This window comes from Crotalus tigris, unplaced genomic scaffold (assembly GCF_016545835.1).
Source record: "Crotalus tigris isolate CLP2741 ecotype Arizona unplaced genomic scaffold, ASM1654583v1 scf7180000024283.532456, whole genome shotgun sequence".
NCBI lineage: Eukaryota > Metazoa > Chordata > Lepidosauria > Squamata > Viperidae > Crotalus > Crotalus tigris.
In genome coordinates this window covers 38,110-51,689 of record NW_024100456.1, presented here as the reverse complement: position 1 = coordinate 51,689, position 13,580 = coordinate 38,110, and the positions used below count along the sequence as shown (strand labels likewise).

Sequence of the window (13,580 nt, the reverse complement as noted above, 5' to 3'; positions counted from 1 at the left end):
CACATTCTTGTTTCATGCAATGATCATCTAACTCAGTGGTGGCAAACCTATGGCATGGGTGCCAGAGGTGGCACTCGGAGCCCTCTCTGTGGCCACACGTGCCATTGCCCCAACCTTACCTCCCCCTGCAACCCCCTCCTCACCAGCAGCCCCCCTGGAGGAGAGTTGCCCCCAAGTGTGGCCCATGAGGAGCAGTGGAGATACCCTAGGATAGATTTTCTTTCTGCCTGATCTGATGACAGAATCCATCTCTGGGTTCCTAGTGGAACTCAGTCAATTTTGATGAACAAAATCTCTGTAGTAATATGTTCCTTAAACCTATCAGTTGTATCTCTTCCTGGTCTTCTTAAACATACTATATTCACCCTCATTAAAGCTGATCTTAGCATCAGTCAAGGTGGTCTGGTCAATGTGAATTAGGGATTCTGATGCTTGAATGAGGTTATTTTTGTGCATCTTTTTATTGTGTCCTATTTGAGATAAGGATACAAGAATCATCCTCTAGAATCAGGGGTGTCAACTGCCGGCCCGCGAGCCGGTTGCATCATATAGAGGCCGCACCCACCCCAGCTCTGGCAATGCAAAAAAAAAGTTGTGATACATCACGACACGTCATGTGACGCAATGAGTTTGACACCCGTGCTCTAGATAATAAGGAAAGCAACAGCTGCAGGAATGAAAGAGAATCAGCCCTACCAAAAACAAGCCATTCAAGATAGGAGAGCTGAGGAGCATCAAAACCCTACACATGTTCCTTGTAATGCAAACCTTTAGCAGAATGTGTTGAAGCTGTGGGAAAGGTTTCAGTCCTTGGGCTAACATGTATATTTTCCCAGATATCATTCCTAAATATGAGTTACAATTGTCCTTGACCAAAGAACATGCCCAAGAAGTAAGCAGAGTTCTCAATGTAGAAGAATGTATTTAAAGTAAAAAAAAAAAAATGGTGGCACCAATTTTTCCTCCTCCTCCTCCTCCTCCTCCTCCTCCTCCTCCTCCTCCTCCTCCTCCTCCTCCTCCTCCTCTTCTTCTTCTCTTCTTCTTCTTCTTCTTCTTCTTCTTCTTCTTCTTCTTCTTCTTCTTCTTCTTCTTCTTCTTCTTCTTCTCCTGCTCCTCTTTCTTCTGTCTTCTTCTTCTTTTCCTCCTCCTCCCCCTCCTCTTCTTCTTCCTCCTCCTCCTCCTCCTCCTCCTCCTCTTCCTCCTTTTCCTCTTTTGCGCCAGCCTCAAATCTACCAGCATATTATTTCTATCATCCGCTACTTCTGTTCAGCTTCACACAGAATTATGGGAAAGAAATAATAGATAGGGCTAAGTCCCACCTGACAAACTGCCACCGAAATATCTTTTCAATCAACTTCATTGATCAGACTTCAAAATGACCCTGTTCTCCACCTGACTTCTTTTGAGATCATGGCCACGTGGCCTACTACCATGCCAGAGACATGCACAATCTTCACTTTTCTTTCTTGGTTTGCCCATGGAAATTCCTTATTTGATTTAAAGAATATTTTCACGCTGAACAGGTAAGTTATTGTCTCCCTTATACCAAAAGTTATTCTGTTCCTACTTGCATAATTTGTTTGACTTGTCCTAAGAGAATGCATTTCGGTTAGTGCTTTGTTTTTGTTTTGTTACCCCGGTGAGTCCAATATTGCTTGTCAATTATATCTTCAAAGCGTCTGTGATTGTTATTGTAGCAAAGGGTGCCCTACCTATTTAAGGAATGCCTTTTCAGAGTAGACAGTAATACCCATGTGTATATTTCCCTCTGTCTTATGTTTCACAGACTTCTGAGCTTTCAGTATGGGAATTTGTTTCTGATGTTTAAATGAAAAGCAAAAGGCTTCTTACTAAATATGATGGAATTATTTGACCTTGTGAATAAAAATGGTCATTTCCCAAATTTTGCAGAACAAGAACAGATGGACATTTTTTTGTGATACCAAATGGCAATTAGCATCTCCCCCCCATTAAAACAAAACTCAGTTAGAAAGAAAATTAAAGAGAATAGGATGTTCCTCCCTTAATGTACTCACTGATGAATGGATTTCTCTGTATCCTAGTCATATTTTAATTTAAATGAACCTACTTTGAAGTTGCTTCTGGGGTTATAAGCTGTTTTAAGGGACACAATATTGTTCTTCAAGAGCAGTAGTCATTTACATAATAGTTCTATAGTGGAGATTCACCTTTTACATCAAAATCAGTAACACACGTTACATGACTGAGAGGGCCAAAGAGGTACTAATGTGACATCCACATCAGGAAAACCCTGTAATTTTGCCAATGCAATGTCCCTTCTATTTATTTCAGCAGTTCTCACCCTGTGGGTCACGACCCCATTTGGGGTCGAACGACCATTTCATGGGGGTTGCCAAACAACGCAGTCTGCCATTTTTTTCCCCTTTTCCTTTTCCTTTTATTCTATTGGCTTTTGAAAGCCAATAGAATAGACTCTCTTGAATAGAGTCTAATTCTATTGGCTTTCAAAAGCCAATAGGAATTGTCCAGGCTGTCTCTGCCCTGCTGAGCCCACCAAAAGTCCCATTCTGCAAACAGTGCTGCAAGTTGTCTGCAGCAAAGTTTCCACCTCTCCCTGCTGAGCAACTACTAAAAATGTAAGTAAAAGAGGACCAGGGGTGGGAGGTGGGAGGCCGGCAGGCGCAGTGAGGATTGCGGGTGCCTTACCTCCCTTGGGCTGGGCCAGCTGGTGGCCCAGCCGGTGGTCGGCCTATGCCGTCTCTGCCGCTTGCCAGCTACGCCTTGGCTGGCGCAGGGGGCGGCACCACGCATGCGCGGCGCTCCCGGGCAGGGAAAGTCCTCGACTTACAACCGGTTGGGTAGTCCTTGACTTACGACCGGTTGGGTAGTCCTCGACTTACAACCAGTTGGATAGTCCATGACTTACGACCAGTTGGGGGTCGCGGCATTAAAAAGGTTGAGAACCACTGATTTATTTGGATGATTTACTAATCTCCATTTCTGTGCATAGCAATATTGTGTGAGTTGCCCCTGCAACACCTGATCAGCATCAACCCAAGTAGCTGTTATGTACTCAATATTCTCGATATGTATTTTTATGGAAAGTATGCCAGCCCTGGAAAGCTGCCTAGATCCATTCTTTTGGAGTTATCAGGGCAAGGGAAGATGTCTCTAAAGTCTGGAAAACCTGAGAAAAAGGAGAAAAGTCATGCCCACATTAGTGATTTAATATGCCCCAGATCATCACCCGGTGGTTATGGTTATAATGAAATAAAGCCACCGAAAGGCAATTAATCAAGAAGATAGAAAGATACTTCTGTGATTCTCTTTAGTTAATTCCAATACTAATTAAGCTCTCTCATTTTCCAGATACTATTCAGAGTTTCACTCACTTAAAACTATGTTAATGAATGAAGGTGAATATAGGTGTCCCAGGATAATGCTTCAATCCAGTCTGGTCAGGTCACAGGACCAGAAATGTACTTTTCCAAGCTTTTGGACTCATGCTGGACCCCATCCTTGGGGAACTTCTTCTAGCAGAGTGTGTACTTTAGGCTGTTCTGTGGTAGTATTTTTATGGTGCCTGGTTGTGGGGTGTTGATGTTTGGCTTTTAAGTCATTGGCTGTTGTTTCCTTGTGCTGCCAAGCCCTCACCTTCTAATTTCTTCATAAGCTGGTGGCAAATCAGCATTCCTATTGACTCATGAGAGGCCCATTTCCCAGGCTTCAATCACTTCCCTGGCTATTTTTATCCCTGCTCGTCCAACAATCTTAGTAGCTTCAAAATTGAATGTATGTCCTTGTTCATTGCAATGGGAGACCACCAAGGAGTTTGGGTGTCCTCATCTGAATGCTCACTTATGTTCTTGCTATCTGGTGGTTAGCTTCCTCCCCATCTGCCCTATACAATCACAGGGGCAACCATCTAAAATTTCAGTTGGCTGCATCACATTTCAGACAGAATCACGGGTGAGCAATGTTTTAAGGGCATGTGTTACCAATGGCTGGCTGAGTAGCTATTACAATAATAGGCACAACATCTGCTAGTTCTTTCTATTGGAGTGAAATGAATTTCTTTTTTTTAAGCCTGAATCAGGCTAACATCCTCCCCCCCACCACCACTCCAGCAAGGGAAAAGATAATGACATATTTGTAATATGGAGTCTTGGATATTTGGATGATTATAATATAACAGCTGAAGTAAAAGGTTTAGTTTTGCATGGGAAATGAGACCTACAATCTTTTTGAAAATATCTAAAACAAGGAGACTGCAGACTATACTTCCCCTGCTTTTTCTTTTTCTTTCTTGCTTCCAAGATTATGTATTGTTTAAATTCATAGTAAGACTACTGTCCACCTTGGAAAATCTAAGGTGGACAGTATTCTTTAAATTTGGTGGCTTTTCTGTTGGATTAAAAAAGCAAAAATTTAGTAACTATAAGTAGCTATTTATATTCAATATAGACAGAGAAACATAATCTATCTTTTTTCTCCTCTCCTCTCTTCTCCTCTCCCCTCCTCTCCCCTCCTCTCCTCTTTTTTTTCTCCTATCTATCTATCTATCTATCTATCTATCTATCTATCTATCTATCTATCTATCTATCTATCTATCCATCCATCCATCCATCTATATATATCTTCGAATTATCTGTAGAAGCTTTCTATCTGATTGCTTTGTTACAAGATAAGTGCAAAAACTCAAAACATGGTCACCGAGAATGTCAGCAAAATATTCTTCTTTATGGATAGAAGGAGGAGAAAGAAGAAGAGAAGGAGGTAGAGTGGAATTGAATTTCTTCTTCAGCAAACTGAATTGAAATAATGCAATATATACAGTATTCTAGAGAACAGATTGTTGAAGCAATGGTTATAATTGCCCCATTTTTTGAACATAATATGCCATTTTAAGGAACACACACACACACACACACACACACACACACATATACACACACAGGGTGGGGGAGGGACAGAGAGAGAGGGGGGGGGAGACCTTCTTATAGATGTCATTTTTCCCCTCCTTAACTAGGAACTAATGAAAAAGTCAGGAAGAATATGTGGAAAACTTTCCTCTCTATTTTATTCAACTGTTCCTGGAGGATTTTTGCAAAAGTTTGTCTCTTCACAACAAAAAGCCTCTTTTCTTTTCATTCAGTCCCTTTCTTGTAAGATAAAAGTCCTGCCAGCTGAGACACTTTTTGAATATCTATTACAATAAATGGAATTAACCTTTTGACCTTTTGAGATTCTGGTTTTACTTTCTATAACAACAAACTATCTTTTTTTTTTCAAACAAAGGTATTGAAATAATAAGATTAAAACCCATTCTTAAAAACCACATATTGTATATTAAGTGATGATTTACATTAAGCCCCCTTTTCTAGACACTTAAAAAAAAAAAAAACTACATAGCACACGTGCAAATTCCATGTTTTATCTAAAAGTTTCTACTTTTACAGCATTAATAAAGGTGACATGCAGTTCCATTGTTAGAAAAACACTGTGTGGAAAACTGACAGATTTGCAATTCTTTTTCCAAAAAGACAAAATAGAAGAAGAGTTCCTCCTCCTCCTCTTCTTCTTCTTCTTCTTCTTCTTCTTCTTCTTCTTCTTCTTCTTCTTCTTCTTCTTCTTCTTCTTCTTCTTCTTCTTCTTCTTCTTCTTCTTCTTCTTTCTTCTTCTTCTCTTCTCTTCTCCTTCTTCCCCTCCTTCCTCCTCCTCCTCCTCCTCCTCCTCCTCCTCTTCTTCTTCTTCTTCTTCTCTTCTTCTTCTTCGTCTTCTTCTTCTTCTTCTTCTTCTTCTTCTTCTTCTTCTTCTTCTTCTTCTTCTTCTTCTTCTTCTTCTTCTTCTTCTTCTTCTTCTTCTTCTTCTTCTTCTTCTTCTTCTTCTTCTTCTCTTCTCTCTCTCCTCTTATTCTTCTTCTTCTTCTTCTTCTTCTTCTTCTTCTCTTCTTCCCCTTCCCTCTCCTCCTCCTCCTCCTCCTTCCTCCTCCTCCTCTTCTTCTCCTCCTCTTCTTCTTCTTCTTCTTCTTCTTCTTCTTCTTCTTCTTCTTCTTCTTCTTCCTTCTTTTCCTCCTCCTCCTCCTCCTCCTCCTCCTCCTCCTCCTCCTCCTCCTCCTCCTCTTCTTCTTCTTCTTCTTCTTCTTCTTCTTCTTCTTCTTCTTCTTCTTCTTCTTCTTCTGCTTCTTCTTCTTCTTCTTCTTCTTCTTCTTCTTCTCCTCCTCCTCCTCCTCCTCCTCCTCCTCCTCCTCCTCCTCCTCCTCCTCCTCCTCCTCCTCCTCCTCTTTTCCCATCCTCATCCTAATACAAAGCTGTCACTTTGTATAATGTTGTTAACTTCGAGCACATTACAAATATGAAAAAAAAAAAATCTTATATATGTGAGTAGATATCTATTTTTCTTTTTCTATAATATAGCCATTTTGAGGTCAAAAGAATTACTGCATTATCTAGGGATAGGAAGTGTGTGGTTGAAGGAATTGCAGACAGATGGTATTCTCATGCCCTCAAGCCTTAGCAAAACAAGTTTTCTTCTTTAAATCCAAAAAAATCCTCTCTTGTCATGGTTCATTGTTCAATTGGTTAGAAGCAACTGAAGAATTCAACATCTTTTGAGTGGAATGTTACCACTTAAAGGCCACATCATAAGACCCTGTGGTAGGTATGTAATTCTTTGAAGACTTGTGTGTGTCCTAAAAACATCTGGAATATTAGCAAATCATTATTTTTAATGGGACAAAAGAGGAAAACTATTTATTATGTGACTAGAAAATATTTATATTGACCATAATTGTTTGTAAACAAATTTAAATGAAAATCATATATAATTTAGATATGCATGTATATCTGGTTTCTATCCTGGTCCTACTTGCTAGTTTTTAGAATTCATCCCTCAGAAGGCTGGGCAAAATTTTAATGCAGCCACTGCATTAAAACTGCAATGCAACGCTTCATCCTTGGTTGATGCTTCTAAAGGAATCTGGGAGACCCAGTTAAATCTTTACAATCATCCTCATGACCTTTGATCACAAAGCCAGGTCTGATTCCTGTATCAGCATGAATACACACAAGCACACAAGCTTGTTTAATGAAGTATATAATGGGCCGCCTTATTAACATTGTAGAAATTCCAAGTCATTTACTCTAACCTGGTAGTTCAATTAATATTTCTAATTCAATTTGATTTTGCAATGAGGGCTTAATATGAAATTAAAAAAAACCAACAACTGAAAACTTTAGATGGAGGAGGGAAAAAGAAGAAAATAACACAAAAGGTTAAGACATTCCATTTGGACAACAGATAGATTAATCTGAAGAACACAAGAGCTGAGGTTATCTTCTTCAGTATTTATTTGTCTTTCTCTCTTGTTAAAAAATATCTCACACATTTAAAATTACTGTCTTTGAAAACACAGTAGGGTAGCAATTAATTGCTTTAATTAGCTTCTCTGTTCCATCTCCTTGAGGGTGTGGGTATTTGGCATTTCTTAGAAGCCATTCATTTGGCTTAAGAAAAATATCCCAATAATTATCAGCTTTAAAAACAAAAAAATGGAGAACAAACTCTTAACAAGAAAACTTTATCCATCAGCCATTCCATTTTCCAACTCATAGAATAGAATAGAATAGAATAGAGTAAAATAGAGTAGAGTAGAGTAGAGTAGAGTAGAGTAGAGTAGAGTAGAGTAGAGTATAGAATAGAATAGAATAATAATCGGCGTACATTAAAATGAAATTTTGTTGCATTCATCTGCCAAAGGGTCACCACCTCCGATATATGACTACATAAATATGACAATAAATAAATAAATTCAGATATATTCTATGACACAGAGAAACAACAGTTTAATTCGTGTTGTGTATACATGTGCATGGTGAGAAACACAAATCTTGCGAATTTACCAGATGGATGGCACAGAGAACAAAGCTGTTGCAGAATTAGGTAGTCCTGTTATAAATACTTCAAAACCTCCTCCCAGAGGGGAGCAACAGAAACAGACCATAAAGTGGGTGTGTGGGGTCTCTAACAATGCTTTGAGCTCTAAGCACATATAAGCACTTATAAGCAGCATCCAGAATGCCAGGGAGCGAGCTTCCTATGATCTTCTCAGCTGTCCTTACCACTCTCTTTATGGACTTTCTATCTGAGGCACTGCTGCCACCAAAACAGAGAATGATGTAGTTTGTTAAAATGATTTCAATCGTGCCTCTGTAAAAAGTGGCGAGGACAGATGGAGAAAGATGTGCTCTCCTCATCTGAGGCAAGAATAATCACAGCAAATATCTCTTTTATTTGTGATTCCCAGGAAATGCAGGTGGAGCAATAAGACTGGGATTCTAATAGCAGAATTTTTAATGTAGCACTTGGATGACTATGGCTGATTCTAAAGCTTAGCAGAGTCAGTCCTTGGCCATGAATCTAACTTACAGGTGGAAAAGGCATATTATGAAGGCTGTCCATTTCCTCAAAAAGCTCCACAGTTCAATAGAATCCTACAGTAGCTTCACCAACTGATCCTGGGGGTGGGGTCAAATAACATAATCAGTTTGGAATCTCTATGCCCTGATAAGAGACCTTAGTTCAACCCCTTTGAAGCCTGTTGACTCTTATTTAGTGCCAATTTGCCTTGACCCTTAGATAGATCAGATTCTTTTGTATAACTGGCATGAACTAAACTTGTACTACTTGGAACTCTGCCCAGACTCCTGATTTCTTACCCCTAGTTTTCACAAGGCAATGCCCAAGTTGATTAATTAAACCTTCCCCAGTGATATTTAACTTGTAGTAAGTTTGCTACAAGTGAGAAACATTATGTACAAAAAGCTTTGAAGACCAATCTCAGCAACTTAAATCTTCACCTTGCTTTTCTCCAGAAGGGGCCATCTAACCTCAGTTAGGTCTGCTGGATATGAGAGCTGCAGGAAGAATGAAAGTGGATGAATGAACAAAGATGATCAGGAGACTGGAGGCTAAAACATATAAAGAATGGTTGCTGGAATTAGGTATGTCTAGTTTAAAGAAGAGAAGGATGAGGGGATGACATGATAGCAGTGTTCCAATATCTCAGGGGCTGCCACAAAGAAGAGGGAGTCAAGCTACTCTCCAAAGCACTTGAAGACAGGACAAGAAGCAATAGATGGAAACTAACCAAAGAGAAAAGCAACCTACAACTAAGAAGAAACTTCCTGGCAGAACAATTAAGCAGTGGAACAACCTACGTCCAGAAGCAGTGAATGCTCCAACACTGGAAGTTTTTATGAAGAGATTGGACAATGATTTGTCTGAAATGGTATAGGGTTTCCTGCCTGAGCAGGGAATTGGACTAGAAGACCTCTAATGTCTCTTCCATCTCTGTTATTTGGTTTCTGTTTGGACATATTCCCAACCATGGTCATATAACTGTGGTGGCATTCTGTCTTCATTTTTCTCCACCACTGCCCTAAGACATTTCTCCAATTGTTATAAGTAAAGAAGGAAGAGAAGACACTTGAGGGAATCTCACTCATTGCCCTCTCCATCTTTGAATCTCACAGGTTCAACAGGTTGATGGCTAGCTGGGAACTCGAAAATGTGTCCAGAAAGAAACATTCACAGACTACTTTGGTAACACTGCAAGAAAATTGCAGTTGAGGACATAATTACTCATCTAAGTTTTTACGTCAGGAGGTGTTTACCTTAAATGTCTATGGCCACTCTTTCGAAGACAGCAAAGTCCACATTTTGGACAGACAGGACTGTTGGTTTGAAAGAAGGGTCAAAGAGGCCATCTAGGTCAAAATTGAACAGCCCTCTCTCAATAAAGGGGGAGAGATGCAACATCATCTATCTTCAGTCTACAACACAGTCTTTTCAACAGTTCCAAGAAGGCTCCACACCCATTTGCACCACTCAGGTGACCCTGAGGACACCAATAAACTCCAGGATCCAGGATCATCAACAACTCTCTAAAAGGATGCAAATGACCAGCTGTCAACAAGGAGTATAAATCCTTCCATTCCCCACCACCCAGTCAAAGCTGAAGAAGCTTCTTGGATGAGAAGCAAAACATCTTCAAAGAAAAACAAGAAAGTCCAGTTGCCTCAGAAAAAGCACTTTGGGGTGTTTCCCTTAAAGCACAATTTTTGCTTTAACACCTCCTTGAGAGCAGGAACTGAAAGATTTGACATTTGCAGATATACTGATGCAGGCTTAGATTCAGTTCACTTGTGCAAGTCTTGAGTCATTTCCCAAACAGCATTTAAAACTTCTGAAGGTGGGAGAAAACTAAATAGATATGTTCATCCTCCCAGCCAGAGATTTAGCTGCTCATTTTTCAAAAGGTTAGGTTTGAATCGCTATGCATACAACTAGAGCCATCTCTTTTTTAAACAAATTTGTAATAAACTCCTGGGAGATACCATGGCACCTCTGTTCTGTTTGCATTGACCTGATTGGAAGTCAGTGGGAACTGTGTTTGATCTGAACTAGGTAATATGATCTGGTTCCTTCCAAAGCAGGGCAAGGATAATCTGAGTTGAGCAGAAATAGAGTGTAAGAAAATAAAACTGCTCCCTGTTTAAAATCAATAGAGGACATTTCTCAGATTTTTCAATCGTGAGCAAGACATTTGAAGCACCTCGCGGCAACATGGGTGTTTTTCCTTAAAGTAAATTCCTCTTCTACAGGAAGAGCATGAAATGGGATGTGATGTGAGATCTTCAGTGATTCTTAATACAGTCTGAAATGTTTACCCAAGTACCCAATGCAGGATACTTCAGTTATGACTAAGCAAAGAGAACAAGGATATCTGTCAGAAGCTATATCATATCCATCACGACATCACTCTGACAAAATTGATACTGTTAACAGAGAATGCATCATTTTCCCAATAATATCACAGTGACTGGGATAACAGAATAAAAGAGTTGGAAAGGCACCTTGTAGGTCTTCTAGTCCAGTGGTGGCGAACCAATGCACATGTGCCAGAGGCGGCACTCAGAGCCCTCTCTGTCGGCATATGCACCATGCCCCGGAGATGGCAACCGTCCCTCTTCAACCAGCCACCTGCTGACTCACTGAGGTCCTATGTGACTGGATGCATCCAAGCACCCATGTGCTTGTTGGCCTCTGTGTGCAGGGGCTGATGATGTCAGGTAACAGCCACCCCGGCTCCTATCTCACCTTGCCCTGTGACAATGGCATCCCCGCCCTGCCTTGCCTTGCCTCACCTCACCCTGCAGGATCCATAGCCCCACCTGCCAGAGACCCCCTGGATCTCCCCCAACCCTGCCCAGCCCCCACAGGTTTCCCTCCCCACGAGCAACATTGAGGTGATCACGCCCACCTTGGCCACTCCCACCCAATCTGCCATGACCACCACAGCCACGCCTACCCAGTGGGCCACGCCCACCTGGCACCTGGCGATAAATAAATGGGTTTTGGGTTGCAGTTTGGGCACTCAGTCTCTAAAAGGTTCGCCATCACTGCCCTATACCATTCCAGACAAGTGGCTGTCCAGTCTCTTCTTAAAAGCCTTCAGTGATGGAGCACCCATGACTTCTGAAGGCAAGCCGTTCTACTGATTAATTGTTCTTACGATTAGGAAATTTCTCCTTCGTTCTAGGTTGCTTCTCACCTTGATTAGTTTCCATCTATTGTTTCTTATCTTGCCTTCTGCTGCTTTGGAAAATTGGTTGGTCCCCTCTTCTTTTTGTCAGCCCCTCAAATATTGGAATAGAGCTATCATGTCACCCCTAATTCTTCCACTTTGCTTCTCTTGTTGATTGCTCATGGATGGGAAAAAGCATTTGAGAAAAAAAAAAAGAGCTAAGTGACTGCTTAACATCCTAACACTCTGCGTAACTTTGCAGAAGTTTTGGATTACAGCGCCATCCATCCCAACCAGGGGTGGGATTCAAATATGTGAACAACCGGTTCTCTGTGTGGATGCTGTTTCCGGAAGTCCATTCTGGGCCTGGGCAACAACAACAACAACAAAAAAAAATAGCTACTGGTTCTGCTGAACTGGTGAAACTGGCTGAATCCCACCACTGATCCCAATCTCTCTGTAATAAAGCATATGAGGAGAACTGGAATAGTCATGTTGTCTTGTGTACAAGATATGATGGGAAGTTCATATTTATTCACTTAACACAATGAATGAATGTTGAACAGAGAAAATATTTGTCTGTGTGGAAATTAAATCAGCCAATCCACATTGAAAACTGTTCTTAACTTCTCCTGAAGATGACATAACACCACAATCTTATGCATATTTTCTCAACAGGAAGTATGTTCTGTTTAAGACAATTGTTCAAGAACTAACTCAGTGTCACTTTTCTGATTTAAATATTCTGTGGAATAATTTTGCTGGTAGATCTCAAATCCAAGAAAGACATTCTTATCTTAATCATTTTATAAGGACATTAAAATCTGCCTCTGCATATAGTATGATATAGAGCGATGGTACGAGCCATACATGCTATCTGATGAGTCATAAATTAAATAATAATAATCTGAAACAGTAGTACAAAGGAGAGAAATGGATGACTATAAGATACTATAAGGCATATTAATTGTGGAAAAGAAACACTTCAGAAGCTAAAGGTAAATCTTCTATAAATTCTTCTTCCATATATTTAGAACCACTGATAACTATTAGAGAAATTCTTGCTAGGATTCTTTGAATGGACATTTATCATTTTTGGTGATCTTTCACCTCCTCTGAAAATTGAAAGCACACAGTATCAACTGGCCCAAAATGGAAATTTTATTCACTATTGACTGGGTGGCATATGCCAGGCTTAATACCTACCAGAATCAACCAATAATAAACATTAGCTGTACCTTGTCCTACAGAATACTGTGAGATTTAAGAGCAGATTTCACAATGTTTTCTGCATCCGACAAATTATTATTATTTTTATTTTGCCAAAAAAGAAAATCATTTTAAACCATACATCTGTTTTTTTTTGTTTTTTGTTTTTTAAGGGACAAGACAGATGGTACATGAAGCTTTCTGCCGATTTTTTTTAATAGTTGTTTTTCGAGGAGCTAATGGAAACTAATTGTGTTCATCCAAGTGTTTTATATTTGTTTAATCCTAATAGACACCAGTCTCATTACATAGTTCCACCCTGCTAGTTCCACCTGAATAAAAAGCAGGACTAGAGAAGGTTATCTCTCAGTTGGGAGACCACCAAGACTTTCCAGGGTACATGTTGGAAAGAAGGCAGTGTCAATTTTCTTATGTCTTGCTGCCAAAAATGTCACATGAATAATTTGTTTTCAAAGAAACTTAATGTAGGGAAGCAGTGGCAGAGCCTGGGGATGCAGTCAAAAGAGGAATCAGCCTAAAGTCACTACCTACCTGTTATGTCCCGAGCCTTTGCAAACGGCTCGGGCGTTTGCAGGCAGTCCCGGGCAGGTGCAAAGCTGCCCGGGACCAGACAGGCTGTCGCCAGCGCCGTGCGCATGCGCGGGTGCTGGCGCGGGAAAAGGAACCCATTTACCCGGGAGTTGCCTATATAAGAGGCTGCGAGGCGTTTGGGCGAGGCTGAAGCCATCTTCCTGTAAGCTGAACGCTGAATAAAAGAAACTGAGAACTCCAGCTGCTTCTC

At 40.5% G+C, this 13,580-nt stretch overlaps 1 protein-coding gene across 1 annotated transcript in view; it reads left to right on the top strand.

Annotated features, from left to right (window-relative positions):
• The first annotated feature begins 1,410 nt into the window (after positions 1–1,410).
• LOC120299225 (hematopoietic progenitor cell antigen CD34-like) overlaps positions 1,411–13,580 on the top strand; it is a 45,493-nt gene continuing 33,323 nt past the window's right edge. Inside the window, exon 1 of the mRNA XM_039323828.1 lies at positions 1,411–1,523. Coding sequence (XP_039179762.1) covers positions 1,411–1,523 — 113 coding nt within the window. The remainder of the gene's footprint in view (positions 1,524–13,580) is intronic.